The sequence below is a fragment of the Buteo buteo genome, chromosome 9 (assembly GCF_964188355.1).
Source record: "Buteo buteo chromosome 9, bButBut1.hap1.1, whole genome shotgun sequence".
In the NCBI taxonomy this organism is placed as follows: domain Eukaryota; kingdom Metazoa; phylum Chordata; class Aves; order Accipitriformes; family Accipitridae; genus Buteo; species Buteo buteo.
The window spans coordinates 40,730,851-40,752,513 of NC_134179.1; the positions used below are offsets into that span (position 1 = coordinate 40,730,851).

The following is a 21,663-nucleotide window of genomic DNA, read 5'->3' on the forward strand; positions in this document are numbered from 1 at the left end:
AGGGCCGCGGGGCGGTGACGCCCACTTCACGGCCGGCGGCTCCGGATTGGCCGTTCTGGCCTTAGCGTCCAGGCTCCGACGGCCGTCTCCCGGTAGCGCCCGCCCATTGGCCTAGAGGCAGGGGGGGAGGGTGTTCTGCGGTACGTCAGCTGGGAGCGCTGTTGGGACTGGCCGGTTGGGCCGTGGGCGGGGCGCTGTGGGAGGAGCCGCGGATCTCCTCACGGCGGGCGGGCGAGGGGGTGCTGCGACCTGGGGTCTCCCGGCCTCCGGTAACGGGCGGCCCGCTGGCGGCACTCGGGCTCGGGGGCCGGAGAGCCGGCCTCAAGCGGGGCTGGGGACACTGGGTGTGCCGCCGGCTGGGGGCCGGATGGGTCAGGCTTTGCCCTGAGGGAAGGGGCGGCGGCCTGAGGCGTCAGGTGGGGCCGCGGGCTGCCGGGCTGCCGGCCTGGGCTAAGCCCTGCGGAGCCAGGGTTGAGTGGAGACAGGCCTCCCGGCAGACCCCCCTGCCCGCAGGAGGACTGGCATCGGTAGGGGTCTGTCAGGGCCTGGAGACCTCTCACGTCTCTGGGCCCCTGAGCATGGAGTCCTAAACAGCGTTCAGTGAGCAGGTTACAGTGCTTTGTGGAAAAAAAGGGACTTAAAATCTGTCGAACTGCTCCAGATAGGCAATGCACCAATAGAGCAGCTACTTTAAATGGGGTGCTGTGGCCTCCTCTGATAGTACATTGTCGGGGGATGCAACGAGCCTACGGAATTCCTGACAGTTCGAGAACAGTGCGACCTTGAGCAGCTTGTAGTGTATCCTTGAGAGTCTGGAAAGATCCGAGAAGACCAGTACAAAAACAAGATAGTGATAAGAAGAACCGTCCTAACGAACTCACCAATCATGAGTTGTTAGTTACTAACCAAACCAATCATATACTAACACATACTCAAAAGAAGGGTATAAAAAGGTGTGTTAGAACAATAAAGTAGCCATTTTGCATGATCTATTACTTGTCGTGTCCGTCTCTACCGCGACAGTACATCTAATGGCTTACCTTTTTTCCTGAAGTGGCTCTCCATTCAACAGCATCTGGTTTATACTAACGGCATGTTTTTATGCTTTGTGCTCCAAATTACAGGGGTGTGCGAGCCTGAAAGACAGATAATGGGAGCTTAGAGCTCCTACTCTGGTGTCTCAGTACATATGAAAGCCTGGAGTTAACCTCATTCTTTGGTAAGGAGGGCTTGGGATTTCTAAAGCCTGTTCCTAGGCCTTTGCTCACAAGATGGGTGTCTTCTGCTCATTGCAGCTCTTGCTTCTACACAGAGCTGGTGTAGCCTGGTCCTGTTTGAGCACTTACTGAATGTTTGCAGCCAGACTTCTGGATATGGATCCATATGGGGGCCCACTCCTGGGATCTGGTTGAAATAGTGCTTCACTCTTAAGAGCAACAGATCATATTGAATAAACTGTCTCATGCTGAGAGATAAAAATAGCTTGTTCACAGAGCAGTGTCCCCCTGTGTAATGTTCTGCAGGAGAATGAAATTCCAATTATCGTCTTCAGTCTTGACTTTGCTTTGAGGGAGAAAGGCGGCAAACACTTGGACTCCAAAGCAAGGTTCAATACTGTCTCCAAAGCCGACCTCAACAGCCTGGAAATCAATTCAGGGAGCGAGTTTTAATGCATTAGCAACCTTTCACATCAGCTTCCTGCGTGGGGCTTTGACAACATAATAAAATATTAACATTGATTTTAACTGCCAGTTTGCTGCTTTGAACGGGTAGCAATGTCAGCTGTAACCAAGAGGGAAATGCCAAGTTCATGGAAAACTCAGGGGACCACTTTAATGCAGTGAGCCAAAGTGGTCGATACCTCAGGCTATGGATGTACCTCAGTGCAGAGTATGAGTACAGGATTCAGTGGATAAAGAAATGGGGTCGATACCTAAATCTGTTGTGGGCAGACCTAAACAGTGCAAGAATTTGGTTTCCCCCAGTGAGATGGTGTTCCTCCTGCTTGCACAGCAGCTGAGCAGAGTTTCTCTGTCTGTATCCCTTCCTCAATAGAAATCACTGCACAGGGGAAACATCTCTGAAGAGTGGTTGTTAAATATTGCAAATAACCCCTTGGCTTTGGGCAGGTAACTGCCAGGCAGTTCTTGCTGGAGGGGATTTGCTTCCCAGCCTCAGTTACATGTGAAACAGGCTGTGAGACCAACAGGGGAACACCCGTGTCTGCCAAAACAGCATTTTCCTCTGCAATTGGTAAAGGTGTCTGGCCTGGAGGGTCTTCACTGGAGGAGGCTGCTGCTGCTGCATCCCCAGCAGCGAACTCCGGCTGAATGATACAATTTTGCGGGGATTCTCACCACTCAGAGCTTCCCAAATCTCTCTGCCATGTGGCCTTGAAGGAGTCTCTTGCAGAAACAAACACAGGAAATACAACCCCTGAATCTGTAGGGAAATAGGTGAGGGTATGGCGAAGCCGTGCTCCCTCACCTATCACCATTTCAAAGGGGAAAAAAAAACAAAGCAAAGCTCCCCAAACCAAACGTGAAGCTTGCACCAATCAGTTCCTCTTCGGGTCTGGGACCAAAGGGGACCCCAGCCCACCCCCGCTTGGTCCTGAGCTCCAGCTGCAGTTTGTCTGCCCAGCCAACAGGCCTACACCTCGAGAAGCTTTGGGCACAAGGCTCTGAACCAGGCCAGCACCTTCACCGGGGCATGTCCCAAAGCTCTGCCCCACAGCCAGCCCCTCCCCGGGGCAGGGAGCAAGAGATGAAGCAGGGGGACCGTGCACACTATGGAGCCGAGAGACCTTCAGGGCTGACCCCTCCACATGCCCGTGATCTCCTGGAGTGAGACCTCTGATTTCCAGCAGACACAACATCTGCATCCTGAATCCGGGGCAGCAGGGTGGCTGTGCTCCCTGGGTGGGTTTAGGAAGGCACACTGGACAGGATCCGGCTCCCCAGGCTCGTCCCACTAACCTCCCTGTGAACCTGCTGGCTGGTAGCACGCTGAAGGGAGTAAGAAGGCTGGAGGGCAGCTTGCGCTGGGAAATGAGAGAGATGTATCACAACACAAATGCCCACAATTCATAAAAAAATGATGCCTCTATCGTCATGAAGTTATCCATGTACTGCCTTTATCTGCCCAAATAGAGATGGCAGCAAAAATTATGTCCCTAGATTCCGTAAAAATAGCTTAGAAGTGAAAACCATAATAGCTTGAGAATTGAAAAGCAAAATAGCTTGAGAAGTGAATACAAGAGTATGGTTTGGTTTCAGGGCTTTTAGGCTTTCCTTAGTCCTTTTTAGTGAAAACAGTGATACTCGTACGCTTGGCAGAGTATCTAAACCAGCAGCAGCAACAAGAAGTGTAAAGAAACAAAGGCTGGCAGCGTAGTGACCCTGCTGCTGGAACTGGGCTCCCTTTTCCATCAGGTTTCCTGGGGTTTCTCCTTCCAACCCAGCACCCCGGGGCTCTGGGGCACCCTTGGCTGTTTGCTGCAGTGGTTTTGGCTGGGATAGAGTTAATGACAACTCCTCAGCAGGCTCTCAGCCCAGCAGGCCTTGAGACCGGGGACTGCTCTGTCACTGGTGAGGAGGTTTCCCCTTGCTCTCATGGGCGATGCACAGGACTGTGGAGTCTCGGGGGGCAGTGCGGCTGTGGGCAGGACTGTCCTAGCGTGGAGACGGGGTGGCAGCAGCTGAGGGCAGCCTCGCTGACAGGGCCCGGGGGGCTGAGAGGGCCCCCTGCCCCGACATGGCAGCCGGGCAGCTCTCAGGGCAGATGCCGGGACGGCGCCCGGGGCGGGAAGTAGCGGGGTCGAGACCGCTTCAACGGCCGCGGCGCTGTGACCGGGTGAACAACGGTTCCGCAGCTCCTCATTGGCGGGAGGGATGAGCGAGGTGATTTTTCATTGGCGGATAGGGGCCAATAGAAATAAAGCTCCGTTACCGTGAGCCTAGCTGTAGGCTCTCGATGTCGAATAACCGCGTGGCGAAGAGAGAGGGTCACGCGGTGCGGGGAGGTGCGAGGGTGCCGAGTGGCTCCTCATTGGCCAGGCGGCTCAGGGGCTGGCCAATCCCCTCGAGCGCGCGGGGCGGTGGTTGGCCCGGCGCGAGGCTAACGGCCGCCCCTCGCCTCAGGCGGCCCGCCATGGCGGCGCGCGGGAGGGGCGGCCGCGCGCGCTGCCGATAGCTGCGGTGGCAGCCGCTGTCCCGGGGGTCTCTCATGGAGGTGAGGGACGGGGCCGCGCTACGGGCTGGGGAGAGGCTGGGCCGTGCAGCTCTTCCTGTCAGAAACTCAGCGGATGGTTGGAGCTGTCCCGGGGCTGGGCCTTCTCCTCGGCGTCGGTAACCGGGCAGGGCTGAGGCTGGGCTAGGCTTCGCGCCCTTCCCCCCGCAGGCTGTCTGCTGCCCCGGCCGGGCAGCGCCGTCCTGTGTGGGGCCGCCTGGGGCCGTCTAGGCCTGGGCCTGTCTTGTGGTAACGGGTGCTGTGAAACTGAGGTCAGAAGTGGTGGGAAAACAAGTGTCGCCAAAAAGTTCCATTTGGGAAAAAAATGAGTGCGTATGGTGTGTGGGGGGTGTCTCAAATCTGTATCAGCTTGTTGTACTTAATTCTTTGAGCTCGTACGTCATGTAAGTGCTAGGTGTCCTTACTGAACAAGGAGATAACTAAGGAGAAAATGTGGCATAACTAGTGTAAGAAAGGGAGCTGTGTTCCACACTAATTGTAGCTTTGCGTGTTCACATATTTGTAAAAAGTGTCTGAGAAAAACTGTGTTAATACATTGGTGTAACTGTGGCGTAAACTAGAGGGAAGATCATGCTGCAGACCGTGTACGTTAGATGTAGAGCCTGTTTTCATCCTTAGGTAGCTATAGAAGAACAATTTTTTGGAAAGAGGAGTGCTTATTCAGAATACTTTCAGAATGCTAGCCCTGTGAAACTTGAACTTTTTCTGAATTTAGTAAGCATTTCAAGTGAGCTGCTACAGTAATATTTTAAATATTATGCAAATAATGTCACTTTTATTTGTGAACTAAAGGAGGTTTTAGCTAGTCAGTTTTATTTTAACTTGAAATTTTCCTTGTGTACCTCACCTTCTGAGGAAGGGAAGAAAAGATGCCTAACTCTTTGTTTTGTTTTCATACCTTGCTCCCACTGGCCACCTATTTCTGAGCACTTCCAGGTTGGTGATGGGGAGAGGGGTCTTTCTTAGGTGGAAGTTGTTTCTCCCGTAGTTATGGAATGGGACAAGCTTCCACTGTGGCTCCTAGTATGTGTTTTATAGCAAAATTCTAGCTCCTGAAATCTGAAAATGCATGTACGTGCATTCATGTAATGTAAACAATGTAATAGGAACAGCCATGAAAGGATGAGAGGTGTCTAGCCATGCGCAGAAGGCTAAATAACTTTTCTGCTGCTGTTGGTAAAAGGGATGATAATTCTCCCACTTCTGTAGTTGATGTTCTTGTGTGGTGGTTCAGCCCTTTGGAAGCGCAGCTAGTGTAAATGGAGAGAATGCAGGTTTCCTCTTAATCTGTGCTTCCTCTGTCTCTAAACACGTTGTGAATTTCTTGTGGTTTGTTGGGTTGAGCTTTTCTCTGAGGCCAAGTATGAAAATGTTATAATGTCAATATGTAGAACTAATTCCTTGAAAACTCAGGTGGAACAGAATTCACAGGTGGATTAAAGTGTTAAAGAAGTTAATGTTGGTATAAAATCCCCAACTCTCAGTTCTATGTATAATTATGTCCTACCACTTTTGTTTTTCCTTGTCTTGTATAGCCTAAAGTTGCGTCCAGAGGTGGCAGTCGCTGCTGGAGTAGCACAGAAGCTGGTGGGAGGCTGACCGATGTATTCAGTAACGTAATGACAGGCGCTGGCTCGCTATATGGTTGCTACAAATCACAGGTTCAGTTGATTATAAATGAATTTTTTTATATCTGTGTAAGAGTTTGGGTTGTTTGTAAACAAAATGGTCAAAAAATATTTCTAATATAGTTGCTTATACCAGTGAGCATATATCACCATGTTTGATACATTGATAATAAATGTCCATGGTGGTAACGTTCATCAGAAAGGACAGTGACTTTTTTAATAGTCACAGATGAAGGAATATGTGGTGTTTCGTAAAACAGTATTTCACTGTGTTCTTTATTCTTCTGTTACCATAAACAATTGTAGACAAAGTGAGGAGCAAATGACTATTTTTAGGACAGCTCAGAAGTCAGTAAGAAGCAGAAGCTTAGGTATTGCAACAGATATTTCTATGGCATACCACAGATACAGAGTCCAAACGTTCGTATAAACCAGCCTGTTGAGCAGGGGGTTCTTAGTCTGACCAGTAGAAAATGCCATGACTGTTAAGTACATCAGATCTCTCTTTTCAGTTTGCCTTTTGTACTCATAAACTTTCACTGAGGTAAAAGACTCAAATAAATGAATGAAAAGTCATTGCCAGTACTTTCAAGAACAGACCTATTACTTACTCTATCCGAGATACATGTGGCTTTGCTCGTCCATGTCTTTCAGTCCGGCAACTGGGCGTCTTTTTTCGCTTACAGAAGTATTTTACAGACATGGGGAACTGAGATGTGAAATAGAAAGACCTGCCTGTAGTTAGGCAGAAAGCCTCACTGGGAATAAAACATGGTTTTGTGTGTCGCTTTCTGTAACTGCTAGACTACTTTGCTTTGTAAAGGAGTGTATCTTTAACGTTTAACCCTATGAAAGCACCATTCATTTTTTCACTTGCTAAGAGCTAAGAAAGCATACCATGTTTAAACCACACAAGGAAATGTTCCTTTTCACTTAAACTGGGTAGAAGACCTTTTCTCTAGAGAAAGATTGGCTGTAAGTTTTCTTCAGTAGCGTAAATAACCTGTACTGATTGGGGGGAAGGGGACATCACCTGACTCCTGTCAGTGATTATCTGTTAGAAACTGGTGCAGACGTTTTACGCTGGCATGGCCTGAAATTTTTAGTCCTATGCGTATATGCCTGGGCAGTCACCAGCAGAAGTTATCTGTAGCGTTATGTCAAAAAGTATGTGGCTTGCTTGCTTCTCATGCTCTGGTTACTCCAAAAGTGAACTCAGGTACAACTCCGTAGAATGATGAAATGACCATGTGATGTATTTAATATTAAAATCAATGCTTTTATTGTACATAAAACGCAGAATGAAGAAAATGTAGAGCTACCTCAGACCTACAGTTCTTCCCTTTCAACATCAGACTACGCTGCACCGGTGGACTCCTCCCTTTTATATGCACCATGGTCTACCTATGGAGATGATACTAAGCAGCCTGCTGCTTCCCAGATTAATATGAAGTCCAGGTAGTCATTTCTGACAGAATGTGTGTGTTGATGGAGCAGATGGATTATATTTTTTTGTTTAACTTATGAAATATTTTGAATGAAGTAATCGTTTTAATTAATATGCAATTCATTTTCAGGTTGCAGCCTGAAAGGAATGATTATGGCAGTGAAACGGATTTATATGGACTTGTGTCTAACATCTTGGAAGAACAAGATAAATCGCAGCCATATTGTGCTGAGGGGTGAGTGTGTTGCCATGCAAGCACTGCTGGCATTCTCTTCCTCTGACAAAAACTACCCTTGCTGATCTCAGTATCTGTGTTCTGTTAGTCATCTTTGCATCTGCTCCTGGCAAGTCCTCATGCTCTTTACGGTTTCCCTTCCCTCCCCCTTATTTCGCTCGTGATACTTTAAAGCTTTTATCTAGGTACTTGGATTACATGGTAGCTTCTGGCTTTCTGGTATTTACAGAACTTTTTAACTGGCTTTTTTTAAATAAGTCCTTAACAAGCATTGTGAAATGCTGTATTCAAATAAATCTCCTTGAATATATTCCTTTGCCTATTAATTTTTTTTTTAGATTAAGATCAAATCCAGACTTCAGGTTTGTTTCTTAATTAATTTCAGTTCACAGAAGGAATATACAAAACATGAAATCATACTCTTTCACACTTTCCTGAACTGGCAGGAGAGAAGAATTCCATGCAAAGTGAATGTTTCTTGATGTTAGTGCTACCTGAGCAATATCTGCATATCTAAATGTCAGATTTATTATGCCTATATTCTAGCACTAGAAAAAAACTATTAGATAGTCATAATAGATTGACACAGAAGGATTCAGATCCAGCATCCCCGAGATACTTAGAGAGCTCACTGTCTTTTGCCTGAATCTGAGCATTCTAGGTCTAAGGGATAAGAAAGAGAACTCAGTTCTCAAGGTTCCCAAGCCAGGCACCACTCTTCCATTCTGTCTCCTCCCAAAATTCCAATTATTTCTGTATGTGTGCTGAGTTACGTGTCTGAAGTGAGGGAAAACTTTAGAGAGAGTCAGTCTTGATCAAGAGATCTTTCTAATTCCTTTGCTTCAGACAGTTAAGGTTGGATTTCCATTTTCAGTACTGCCAAATTTGGCTGTGACTGTAGTGACTTCCAGGCACAATTCCATTTTTACTTAGTCTGTTTACAGTTTTCCTTGACAGTCGGTGATTGATTGATTGTCCTGCGTTAATCCATGGTAATTAGTGGAAGGAAAGGAAATGTGCTGAGATGCTTATTCTTGATTTACCTGCAGGAAGCAGTGTAAGCCAGTGTAAAACACAAGCGATTCTGAAGCAGCGGGCAAGATGATACAGAGTAGTGTTTTGTCTGGAGTGCTAAGACATGGCTTTGGAAGGTTGTGGGTAGTTTCAGAAGTTTGGTTATTTTAACTTGTTGCTTAACCAGGAGTATTTTGGTGGTGATGAATAGTCAAATCCCTTGACAGGATTGACTGACCATAATTTGGTATGTACATATCACAGCTTGAAGGCAGCTCCTAAGGTATATGGGTGGATTTAGACAAGCCAGAATCAGTTTTCTTATCTAGTTAAGGGAAACTGCGAAGATGACAGTAGTGGATAGAAGCTGGAGTAAGGCATTGTTGAATCAATCAGAAGAAATGGTTGAGGGAAGAATTTGGGTTTTAAACGTTTTCCTGCATTTGGGCATGGAAGAGGAGCACCACAGATGAGAATCTAATGCGTGTATTTCTTGTTTTTTCAAGGACCTGCCCTTCCAACTTAAAGCCAGTATGGCCCATGAATGCAACCAAAATCGTAGACCACCATGACCTGTTGCCAGAAACTAAAAGACCAGTTGGAGCTGTCTCACAACAGGGGTTTTATAGTAGCGAATCTGTATCTGCTGCTGAAAAACAGTACTTGCAAAGTGGTAATCTTGCATCACAGCAAAAAGTAGATGAATGTTATCACGGGTGTACTGGCATAGACCTTGAAGAGCAGTGTTTATACCCTTCTAGGAATGATCATGCCAACTGTTGCAACATGCAGACTAATGAGAATATTAAGACAACATCCATGTATCAGAACTATCCATACGTAAAAAACACCTTTACACCCCAATTTGGGTATTCGGAAGTAATCAAAGACTCAGGAGCTGATGCTTATTCTTATGGAAGGGAGAAGGTGTGTCCCAGAGGAACAGATGCACAGTTGCACCAAAAGCAGGCAGAAACATTTCTTCCACAGTTTCACAGATACAATGAAAATGCAGATTATATTAGATACACTGAATATTCTCATGCTAGTAAAGCAAAGCCTAACAAGAGCACCAATTGTAGCCTCCAAGAAAATAAGTTAGTAAATGGAACTACTGAGGCACCATCTCTGGACACAGAACCGTATACTAAATTATTTCAAGTTAAATCAGGAACTCAGAAAAAAATAGAAGATAGAATTTCAGATCAGCAAAACTTTACATTTCCCAAGGCTGTAGGACTTCTATCAGAAAAACAATTTGCAAATGAAGCTTCATTCTGCACTGATTTTGGGCAAAAATTTGAATATGGACTGAAGTCTTTTGCAGCTTATCCAGGGAATAGTGACTGTGCAAATGGTGTAGAAAAGCAGCAGTTTTCAAAGTCTGATCTTCAGAATTCTGAATACTGTAAATCACTTCCATTATTACCAAACTCAGTAAATCTTTCAGCAGCTGCTAATGTAAGGCCAGCTTGGATGAACGTTCAAACTAAAACCACTGCTTCTGTCCCCTTTCAGAATCCAAGTCCTTTGCTGAAACTGAATAATCATTTACCTGCTTTTCCAAAAAATTCCAGTCATTCTAATGATTTTTTTCAGTTACCATCTTCAAATTTCCCTTTAAATAGTAATTTATTTCACAAGTACTGTCAAGAGAATCCTTCGGTTTTTTCGAGTCTTGATTTTGGTTATAATACTGCAGAACGAGCTCGGTCTGCTGCTTGCATGGAAGCACTAGTTAGAAGTGGAGAAGAGAATGTCATTGAGTATTTAAGTGAAAAGAAATTAAAGCAGCCAAACGGATTCTGTGACAATTATTCAGCTCAGCAGTTTGGGATCATTGAAAATACGAACAAACACCGTTTCCAGTTGAAGCCACGCAGTAAGCGTTATGATCTGGAAGGACAAAAACATGCAGATGGGTTGTTGCAGAACATGTACCAAGATTTAATGGAGTCTCAGGGTCAGCTTAATCTCAGGCAGGGGAGCGGAGACAGCAATGGCGTCAATCCTGTGACTTGCCTACAGGCTCCAAGCTTTTGCAACAATTGCGTGATGGGTGACTTTAGACGTAAGCAGCAGCTTGGTTCAAGTGCATTCCCACTGAGATCAGCTCATCTATTTGGCCGTTCCGTTGTCCCTCTGATGGATTCTCATGAATTGTTCTCCCATGATGACTTAAAACGCTTCTACCCTTATTTTAATGATAAGATGTATGGTGACAATTCTTTTTCTGGTTTTGTACCAGCATTTGGATTTCAAAGGCAAGTCAAAACCCGTAGTGGGCCTGCCAGCGAACTTCATGTTAGACTCGAAGAATGTTATGAACAGTGGAGAGCTTTGGAGAAAGAAAGAAAGAAGGTAAAAAAAAAAAAAACCAAAACCAAAAAACCCAACCTAAATCAATATGCAATATCACAGATTTTATGTAGATCTCATCCTAATCAGTCCAGTTAGAGGTCATGGGTAATTCTCACTTTTGAGTTGATATGGTTAATGAGACTTCAAAGTTAAAAGAGTTTGCTTCCGTGTATACTTGGGACTGCAAACAGAAGTTTTGAAGGCTTGTAGCCTCGTTGGGAGCATGACTAATGTTGTATTGAATGTTGCACATAAAGCAGGGATTCGGTGACTTTTTCAGTCTGTGTTGGGGTTGGGGAAGGTGTGTGGTATGGCTAACAAAGCCATGTTATGCTTTTTTTTTTTTTTTTTAATACAATAAATACAATGCATCTAGAAACTTTGAAAGCAAATCCAATAATTAATGTTTTGAATTGGGATTAAACTTTAATCCTTTCAGGAATTAATGACATTTCTTAGGCCCTCCACTTCCAGTTCTTTCAATGTGGTGTTCTTGCCTCCTGTTTCCCTGAAGTTTTAAACCGAAGATGTATTTGAAGGGGCTCTTTTTTCCCCAGAAACAGAGGCTGAAGAAAGGGTAATATTAAAACACTTGAACTAAAAGATTCCGGTAGTTCTGTATGAAGCCCTACTTAAAGTAATTGCCCTTTTTGGTCATCAGTGGAAGTGTTTCAGGCTGCCCTTGGTGAGTGTAAAAGCTGTCTTAATTTAATCAGTTTAGGTGGTATTGAAATTCAAAAACGACCTGGAGCTGTGACTTTCTGAGAGGGAACCTTGACCAAATGTTACCTGGGAATCGTGGGGCCGGGCCATTTGGCTGTCAGCTTCTCTGTGGAAGCTCTGTTGTGCCAATCCAACAAAAGAAGCTTAATTGTGAGGGGATGTAACACGGGGTTTTTTTGCCAAAAGCCAGTTGTTGCTTTGAATAGAGGGGTTAGGGTAACAATGAGCTTGACTTGAGGAGGGGAGATTGATGTCTGGGCTTGCATAGAAAAGTGCAAAAGAGAAAGAGTTGACACGTGCTGAGATGAGGAGGGCGTGGAGAAAATTAGGCGGCAGGTTTATGTGAACCACTACAAGACAATCTAAGAAATGCAATTTTAAAACAGATTTAGCTAGCTATGTGTTGTTACAGGTGTTCCAGAGTGACATAACAATGGCCTGGGAGAGATTGAAATTTAAAATCTTGCAGTAAGGTTTCAAAGTAATTTTCTGATGGCTGAATAAAATCTGATTTCATTTTAACAAAAAAAAAAAAAAAGCAGCTTTCTGTAGTTTGACTAATCTGTACAAAACTTAGGTTAATTGCTGACTTAAACAATTCTATTTCAATTTTGTGGGTGAGGCCCACATCTGTTTGCTCATTCTCTTTTGCCTTGTAATTCTGACTTGCCTCCATTTTATTCACAGGCAAAATTAGTACAGGCTGTAGTCAGAGTGTGAGAAGACATAGCACTTCTGAAACCCATTATGTTGGCATAATTACTTTAGTTGAACTGGTTTGAGTAAAGCGGTTGTTCACTTAAAACAGGTGATTGTCTTACCAAATGGTTAAATCCCAAATGCCTGAATCCTCATTATCTGCTTTAAAAAAAAAAATCCAAAACCCTAAGGGAAAGACACTGTATATCTAATATTTTTTCTTGTTTCTGTAATGAAGCACACTTTGCAGCTTACGTTCTTAGGGAGTTATTCTTTTGTTTTCCTGCAGACTGAATCAGCTCTTGCTAAGAATTTCCAAGGGAAAAAGGTTTCCAGTGCTAACAACACTCCGATTCCAAGGCTGACATCAAACCCATCAAGAGTTGATCGCTTAATTGTGGATCAGCTGCGTGAACAAGCCAGAGTGAGTTGTAGGACTTAAAAAAAATAAATAAAAAAAAATCTATTGAACTTATCACACAGAACTTAGATTAGTATAAGATATGTAAGATGATCAGAGCAGCTTTTCCAAAAATAGCTTTGTTCTTAAACGCTATGCAGGGAATAATATTTCAGCAGTCCCTGCTAGAATTTCTACAGCTCCAGGTTCACTGCTGCTGTTACCAGGGAACCCACTGAGTGGCTGAGGCTCACGTTTACATGCCAGGAGGATGTGGTTCCTAGTACAAGAGCGTGCATGAGATGCCAGAATGCAGTCATCTAGCCTAACTGCTTGCACAGCTCTAAGATGTGCTTGCATTTTGAGCTCTTCTGTTTTGAGCAGCTCAGCAGAGAAATGTTCACTGTAGATTTGTAGACACTGTATTAAAGGAAGTATTTGCGGGGGGAAAAGCAAGTTTAATTAATGTTTGTAAGACTTTTATATATATATGCTTGAGAGTCTTGTATTTTTTTCATGCAGAATGGTTATTTGATGCAACTTCAGCCTGAATTTCTATGTTACTAGTTGGCTGTTTGGCTTAAGCAGCAATAACCTGTAGGGCAAGCATGAGTTGTGTCTTTTGAGCTGCCTGTGACTCTGTGGCCAAACGATCATGCCAGTGTGCAGTATCATGCTGCTTTGTGAGGCAGTAGCCTGTACAGAATTCTGCAAGGGAGACTAGAGGGAGGAGGTGAGCACAGGCAGAGCTTATCTGATCTGCCAGCAGAATAGCAAGGGTCTGATCTGGCTCTTCTGAGGTAGAGAGGCCAGAGCCAGGATGCTCATGCTGCAGAAGGAGGAGAAATGTGGGCTGAAGGTGCAGAGCTGAAGCCTGCCCCTGCAAGGGGATGTGGGATTAAAGACAGCAGCTGTTGTTCTGAGAAGTGCTGGTTCTTGGAGGCACCAGTACTGCTGAGCTCAGTCACTCCCAAGGCAGCAGTGGTAAGAAGCAGTCCTTCTTACCAGTCTCGCAAAGGTAAAATAAAGCTGTGGAGCCATGTCTGCTTACTGCCTGCTGAAATGTGTCTTGTGGCCTGGCTTTGTTCATACAGCCTAGTAAAGAGTACAGCAAAAGATGTGTTGATAGGCTTAGTGTACACTTTTTAAACTACTGCTTTATGAACCCCAAAAGAACAGTGTTGGGAAGTTTCCACTTTCAGAAGGCTTGCCTGTCCTTGTCCTAGTACTTTAAAACTGTATCTAAAAAAGGACTTCATCTTTTCTAGCCATTTGAGGAACCAAGCTTCAGGGTATAGAACCTCAGACACTTGTTAGGTAGCAACTGAAAAGTAGTTTTAAGAACGCTTAAAAGCACAGTGGGGCTGTTGAACCTGGATTCTAACATCAAAAGGTTAGTGATGGCCAAAGAGAAACACTGGTACAAAGGCTCAAGTGGATGTTGAGCTGGCTGAATCTAGGATTAACTCTTCATAGTGTGGAGCATCTAGTTAAATCTTCTTGGTGGTCACGCACTTTACTTTGGTTTTATCGTTTGAGACTTCCACTTGTGGTTGCTTTCAGTTCCAGAACAAAGCATAGCTGATGGAGAGGTGACAGTAGCTTCCTTCAGTGTATCATCAGTAGCTATTAAAACCACTTAATAGCCAAAGAACAAACTTTAAACCAGGATCTCCTCTCTGTGGACTGTATCTCATCTCCCTTGTTTCTGAGGAGGTGTGAATCCACAGCTCTGTTGTAACTGGAGAATGCTATAGTCACCCCACTGTGGGGTACTCTGAGGCTGGATATTCAGCTTGTCCTGTTGAAGTTCTTTTGTTGTGGACTAGTAATGATTTTTGCCAGAGAGAGGAAATGGGAGCTTATTTCTAGTAGTGAGGCTATCTGTATGGGCTGAGGAAAGCATTATGGTCCCTATTCCAAATACATTGTTTTATGAAAAACAGTCATCAAGGCTGGGCCTGAAATGTCAGTCCTTATCTCATGGAGTATGCTCACCCCTAGACTGCAGGGTCTGTGTCTCTGCTGGCTGTTCGCTGGGACCCTGCCACTCCAGCAGTCAGCCTCAGTGTCACTGCTGGCTTGCTGCTTTTCCTAGTGAAAGATCTAAATGACTTGGCAAGCCCTGTGACAGTCAAAAGGGATCAGCTGTGCTTTGCAAGAGAAGGGCAGGTTTAGTCGATGCTTCTGAGTTGTAAGTGGAAGGAAGGGTCTCTTGGGAATGCAGGATGAACTTCTGAAAAACCTGAGGGGACAGGAAAGCGAGCATTTGAGCCTCTGGTGGTTCCTGTTGGGTTGCTTGGGGCAGGCCAGTTTTGCTGACTTTTGTGGATTTTGCTTTTGGATACCTGGCACTGCTCCCAGGCTTAGTATAAAGAACATAGGCATTTAACTATCAGCTGTGGATCCCACTGGGTGAGGTTGTGGTACCTGAAAAACAAGGTCTTCAGAATGTAAGTCCTTTTGTGGATGTGGACATAGTATTAAGTAACGCTGGGAAATGACTGTTAGGTTCATCTTACTTTGTTGCACTTGCTTATGTAATCCTACTATGCCACTCCTTAAAATCTGGCTTTTTCTTCAGAAACAAATCTAGTGATTTTCAAACAATCTTACCAACATTAGTTTCCTATCCTAGTGGCTTATTCCTCAGTTGTTCGTGTGAAGTTCTCCCTTTGCTTTTTTGTAAATTCTTAGCTTCCTTACAAATGTGAAGTGTCATTTTTTTGAGTTTATTGGTAGTTGCTGCTGTCACAGTAACTTGCGCAGTTTATTCCTGCCTATGTTCCACCCCCCGCCAGGCTTTTGCCGGATCTAAGGGAGAGCAGGACAAGTCTGGCAGTGGGAGCTTGCTCCTTCCTGAATGCTCTCTCCTGAGCCCTTAGCAAGGAGTGGCTGCTCTGTTCTGCTGTTGTGGATGCTGTTATCAAAATAACTGTCTTGGCCAACAGCCTCCTCTGAGGATACTTGGGGCAGATTGGGCAAATTGTCCTGGTTCAAATGCCTTTGTTAGCCACCCTTCCTTATGTTTCAAAAACTCCATGCCAGCCCTTTTCCTAGGGAAGCCTACAGTCATTCTGTTGCAAGGAAGCATCAAGAACTTCATTTTGCACTGTGCTCCCAGACCCTCTGTTTCTTATTTTTAACTTGTGGATGACCATTAATCATCAGGCTTATTTGTAGGTCATCAAGTGTAGCCATTGCCCAGTGAACATTACAATTTCAGAACTTCTAGTTTTATCTCTTTCTGCAGACCTTTCTTCAGTGGTCTGTGAACAATGGTTGAGGAATCACTCACCAAGGGGAAATTCATAGTAATGTGACTGTTGTAAGATAAACAAGGCAAAGGTGCAGATTCTCAATTGACTAAACAAAACTGAATTATTTCTGAATGCTTGTGCTTGATATTCTCTGAAAGAGTTCCTTTAGTGTTGAGTAACCATCCTGAAAGTCAGCCTACACGTGTGGTTCCACAGCAGCTTCCAGAATGAGACTGCTGCTTTCCCACGTTGCCAGTTGCTTTGCACTGGCGCAGCCCAGGGAGACAATCCGGGTGAAAACTGGCTGGTCTTTGTGGGATTGGTTTTCACCCGTATAATTGTAGGAGTGCTGATGAAAGGGAGGACTGCAGTGGTCTTGATTCAGAGGAATTCACATTGTCATGTCGTGTTACATGGTGGTCTCAAAGTTGTATATATCTATTATTAACTAGTAAGCTGAGTGTCTTAATATTGGGATATTTTAGCTTTGCTGTTGTGCTATGCACACCCAGATATTCTACAGCTTCGGTTTCGGAGAAGAAATCCTAGGTAAGAATTTAAATCTACTTCAGCTATAACTTTATGAAGTGTTCTCGAAAAAAAAAAAAATAATGGTTATCATTAATCTGTTCTTCCTAATCTAGTTAATTTTCTTGTAAGTCTAGATGAGTATAGTTTGAACTCCTGTAACGTGTAAAATGTTCATTAGGTTGTGACTTTACTTGGAAAAATGGAGCGCCTTCGCAGTTCTCCCCTTCATGCTAACATTTCTACTGCTCTTGATAAACATCTGGAGGTAATTCATGTAGTGCAGTCGCGTAGAAAAGATGAAATTGTAAATGCTTCAAATCGACAGAGGCAAGGAGCTCCCAGATGCCAAGATGACAGAGGTATAACTATGCTTATGTACTTTTATAAGGTAGCTGAAAAATTCTACACATACTGCAAGTCTAAAAAAAAAAAGTGTGAGGGGTTTTGTATTAAAGTTTTAATTTATTTTTCAGTGTCTAGAGCTTTGAGAAAGGCAGACTGTACAGGTTTTAGATGATGGTTTTGAGAGAATACTAAAACTGGGTTATAGAGATAAATGGGTTAAATCAATTTGGAGTGCATTTATTCAATTAATAAACTAGCAAGTAATGAAGTGGTAGTGGGTTTTTTTTTTTGTAATGCAGTTTGGGATTGGAGATGATATTAAACGATTGCTTCTTTCTTCTCCCTGCCCCTCCTATCCCTGTTCCCATCACCCCTCTAGCCCTGTCTGTATTTCTGTGTAGAACTGCTTTGGTATCTCCATGCTGAATCTGTGCAGAGACCAAGATGGCCTTGCATTATAAATGGATTTCCTCTTCAAGCATGTTCTGTTGTAGATTGACATAAAACACAAATCACATTTTGGATGGATACACAAAAATGTATTGGTCAGAATGTTTTTATTCTTAATGGTATCCAAAATATGCAGAATATTCAGCTTAATCTTTCACTAGTGCACAGGCAGAATGGCAGATTCCCTTCTCTCTTAGATGTGAGTCAGAATAAATTCCTGCTACCTGTGACACTCTGACCTACTGCTTTGTGTTGGATGCTTTCTTACATTTCTGAGTCCTCTGTTCGCTTCCTGCCTTTCTTTCCACAACTGAATTAGATGGATTATTTTACTTCTTTGGGGTATCCCGTCATGCACTTCTGTAATTCTAAAGTTTACTTCAAAAGATAGACTATAGCAATTTTTCTTTTCACCCGTTCACTGTCATTCTTGTTTCCCTTTACCTTGATTGAAAATTATGTGACTTGTTAAGACAAAGGGGGCTTGGGGGGCGTTGAAGCCCATGAAAATAATTGGTGCTGGCTTTACTTGGTGCTACTTCTTAACCAGATCAGTGAGCTCTGGAACTGAGTAGTCTGGGAAGGAGTAGCTGTCAGACCTCAGGATCTGCTCCCTGGTCCAGCTGCTTTGAGAAGGGAAAGAAGTGGGCTTTGCACAATGGGTTCTGATTACTTAACTAGAAGGGTTGCACTTTCTTTGTCTACCTCTCATCCTCCATACTGGCTGTCTCCAAGATATGTTAGCCTGTTGTGGCAGTTAGGGAGGATTTTTCAAACAGTAGATTATTGAATGTTGTAACTATATTTGCTGCATGTCTGGGAAAGCCTTGAGGAAAATGCCTGAAGCTGTGCATCTCCTCTCTTTGGCAGAGCTTTCTTCTTGTTAATAGTTTTGTTTTGTTTGAGAAGAGGTCTTCCCTGGCCCAACCCTGTTTCCACAGCACCTTTCTATTCCATCTGATCTGATATTAAGTATCTGTCTTATCAGGCAGGACCTGTCTATTATGTCCTCTATTCCAGGAAGTTTGATTTAAACAAAATTCATACGTGAGCCATGGTCTTGTCTTCTCCCAGCTCCCTCACTTTAGTTGCAACACAGATTTGCTTCAGTGGGAAGCAGATGGATCTGAGCTGCCTCCTTTCAGTTGTATTGATGCACAACGTGGGTCTGAAAAATTCTGCTATTACACACCAAAGTTATGGAACTGTATGAGGTATCTGGCAGTTGTTTGTAAATGTTTTTGACAGCTTAATGAAGTTCTGGAAGAAATCACAATGATCAAAAAAAGGGTTTTATGGAGTGCCACCTGTCACCCAGAACAACCATCAAGCCTTTCAGGGCTGTCTGAGCATACCTCTGCTTTGAGATTGCCCTAGATTTAGTTTTCAGGATCTTTCAGAAGGATATAGCTGTTACAGATCATCTTCTGAGGGGAGAAGAGACCTTTTTAATATTTGTAACTCTCAGGCACTGCATTCAGCCAAAGACTTTAAAACAACCCTTCCTTATTACTATGCAATTTTCCTTTCTTCCCTGGTAGTGACCCAAATGCCAACCATATCTTACAGCTTTGAGATGCACATTTATGTGTCACTTGTTTCTTAGCTTCTTCTAGGCAGTCCAGATGACACCATTCCTGTGGTCTCTTCTGGATTCCACAAAGCTTGGTGTGGAAATTGGAATTTTGAGAATATAAGACCTTATAATCACATCCTCCCACTCTGTTTTTTATCCTTTTATTTCTCTGGAGTTATCCTTCCAAACACTACCTTCTAAAATTTTTTGGATAGCTGACACTTGTGTTGGACAAGTGGATTTTCATGGCGATTCTTCACAGTTACCTAATCAATTTTGTGTAGCACTCCTTCCAGCTGCTTTAGCAGTGGTAACTGTAGAGGAATCAGTCACTCTGTGCAGGAGAAAGGAGGATGTCTCAGAATGAGTTTCACAGGAAGCAGCCTGGGGAGTAAGAGCCAGACAAGCTGGTAAAGAGTGGTGGTGAGGGGATAAGGTTAGGTCTTCAAATTCTGCCCTTTTCTGAGGCACCCCCAGTACCTCCAAGAGGGGCATGCTTTCACCTGGAACAGTGAATCCAACAACATTGGTTGAAGGTGGGTGCCAGGTTTTTGCAATAAAATGAAACTGCACTTGTGCTTACTGAGTACAAGCACTTGGAAGAGCAGACTTTGACTAAAGTCTTCCACTGCTCCCAAATCTCATGGAAGTGTTTGAGCAGGGAGGCAAGTGCACACGTGCTTTCTGTGCAGCCCAGCATATGGCATAGTGTGAACCAGCTCCAAGAGGAGTGAGTGTGCCCCTACCCCAAAATAACATGCAAGTTCTGGCTGAAAACTCCAGTGCCTAGAAGAGGGTATTGAATTTGTTTCTTCACACACAGGCTGGAATTAAAATCAAAGCATTACCTATGCATTAAGTCATTGCAGTTGAATAAATGGACCACTGCACCACCTTACTCTTTATTTTAAAGTGGTGGGGGTTGACATGTTTGCAGAACATGATCTGTATGCTTTAATAAAATGCCATAAATGAGCTATTCCTTCACCTGGCTTAATTTCTTAGGCAAGATGGGCAAAGGATCCCCTTTGTGGATGTGGAGGGGTTGCTGTGAACATTCAGCAAGGAGCTTGCACAGGAAGGGGTGAGATACCTTTAGTATGTGTGTACATGGAATAGTTTCAAAACCAGAGCTGACCATAAGGCTTTACATGCTTCTGATAACAGGTGACAGTTAAGTAGGACCTTTAACAAAGTACCTAATTCTATGTACATGCCTCTTTGTATGAGGGCGTAAAAATCACTACTTTCTCAGATTCAACTTTTACAATCTTATAAAGAGACAGGCAAAGTCAGACAGTAAAAAGGGGCTAAGAAGTTCTGCTCTCTTTAGCATTGCCAGGGTGAATTAATCCCAAATAGTGCTTGCTGATGACCTGTGTAATAAAGATTAAAATGCCGTTTCCTCCCTGCAGATGTGTTTGCTCTTGCTTTGGCAATTAAAGACATGAGTGTAGCAACACGTAAAGCACGTACAACTCTCTGGTGCGCGCTCCAGATGACCTTACCGAAATCTTCAGCTGGAAAACTAGATGCAGAGAAAGCTCTTCGGGAGACTGAGCCACCTGAAGAAGAAGTGTGTGAAAACACAAACAACTGTGGCATCCTAAATCAGAGGGCTGAAGTAAGCAAGCACTAATGAAATACTAGTTGCATGCAAAAATACACTCTGCAGTGTGTATGTATGGGAGATGATTGATACATTAATTCTTTTTAATTATTTGTAAAGTTTGAACTACTAATATTCATATTTAAAGCTGTATCTTGATGAGAAGTTGAATTTGCTTTAAGGGCTTTCGGGTTCTACTTAAACTGTTAACATGACAGTCAGCGTCAGAATATTGTAAAGCCAAACTGGTGAATGCTAACTTAAAAAATAATCAGACTAATTAATTAACAGCCAAGACATTATTTAACTTCTGCAAGGGAACCCTGGTGTACAACTCTTCTGATAACTTCTTTTAGTTTTGCTTTAGGAAATAGGTTTCAAAATAATGATTCTTAAAGACTGTAGTCTAATGGGGTGTCCGGTTAGTATCAGATAAGATTGTGATGTAAAAATGGTTTCCATATTGGACTAAAACCTGGAAACAGGAGGAAAAATGCTAAGAATACCCAATATTCATGTAAAATTAAATATTTAAAATACAAATATTTATGAATTTGAGATTTTAGAATCTTAAGTTTGTGAAAGGAGATGCACCGGGTTCTACTAAATTACTGGTATGACAAAATTGCTGTTGTGAAACCATGCAATTTAGTAAATGTGTTCAAATCATTTGGGCATGCTCTTGGGAAAAAAAAAGAACCTCTGTTTTAAAGTATTTAAACATAATCAAAATATAACATGCACACAGGATTATCCTTTAAAAAGCTGTGCAGTAGCTGAAATAATGAGTATTGTTTTTAATACCTTCACTTCAAAATTGGAAGAGGTATCACAAAGTTCTGAAATTTAGGTTTTCTTAAAGTTACTCTTTCACTAGTTTGGTTTGAAATTTGCTTGTCATATTTTAGACTTATTAGTTTACCTCTGCATTTTTTGACAGCTATTAATACTTGGTGTTTATCTGCATATCTTAATCTGTACGGAATATAAGTAACTTATTCACTGATACGAAATATTGGTATTATGTGGCTCAGGAGATAGCGGGTTTTAACACTTCTAGCATCGTGTTATAATGTGTGGATTAAATTTATTCAGCTGTCCTTGCCTAGATACCCTGATATTTTAAATGTCTCT

General features: G+C 43.4%; 1 protein-coding gene across 1 annotated transcript; it reads left to right on the top strand.

The window, feature by feature from the left end:
• Positions 1 to 65: 65 nt before the first annotated feature.
• MEIOC (meiosis specific with coiled-coil domain) lies at positions 66 to 21,001 on the top strand (the record flags this gene model as incomplete). Its single annotated transcript, XM_075036727.1, has 8 exons — positions 66 to 140; positions 5,787 to 5,912; positions 7,180 to 7,337; positions 7,457 to 7,561; positions 9,082 to 10,936; positions 12,648 to 12,782; positions 16,728 to 16,908; positions 20,336 to 21,001. Coding segments are annotated over 8 exons (2,859 nt in total), but the record flags the coding sequence as incomplete, so codon positions are not given.
• Positions 21,002 to 21,663: the final 662 nt, after the last annotated feature.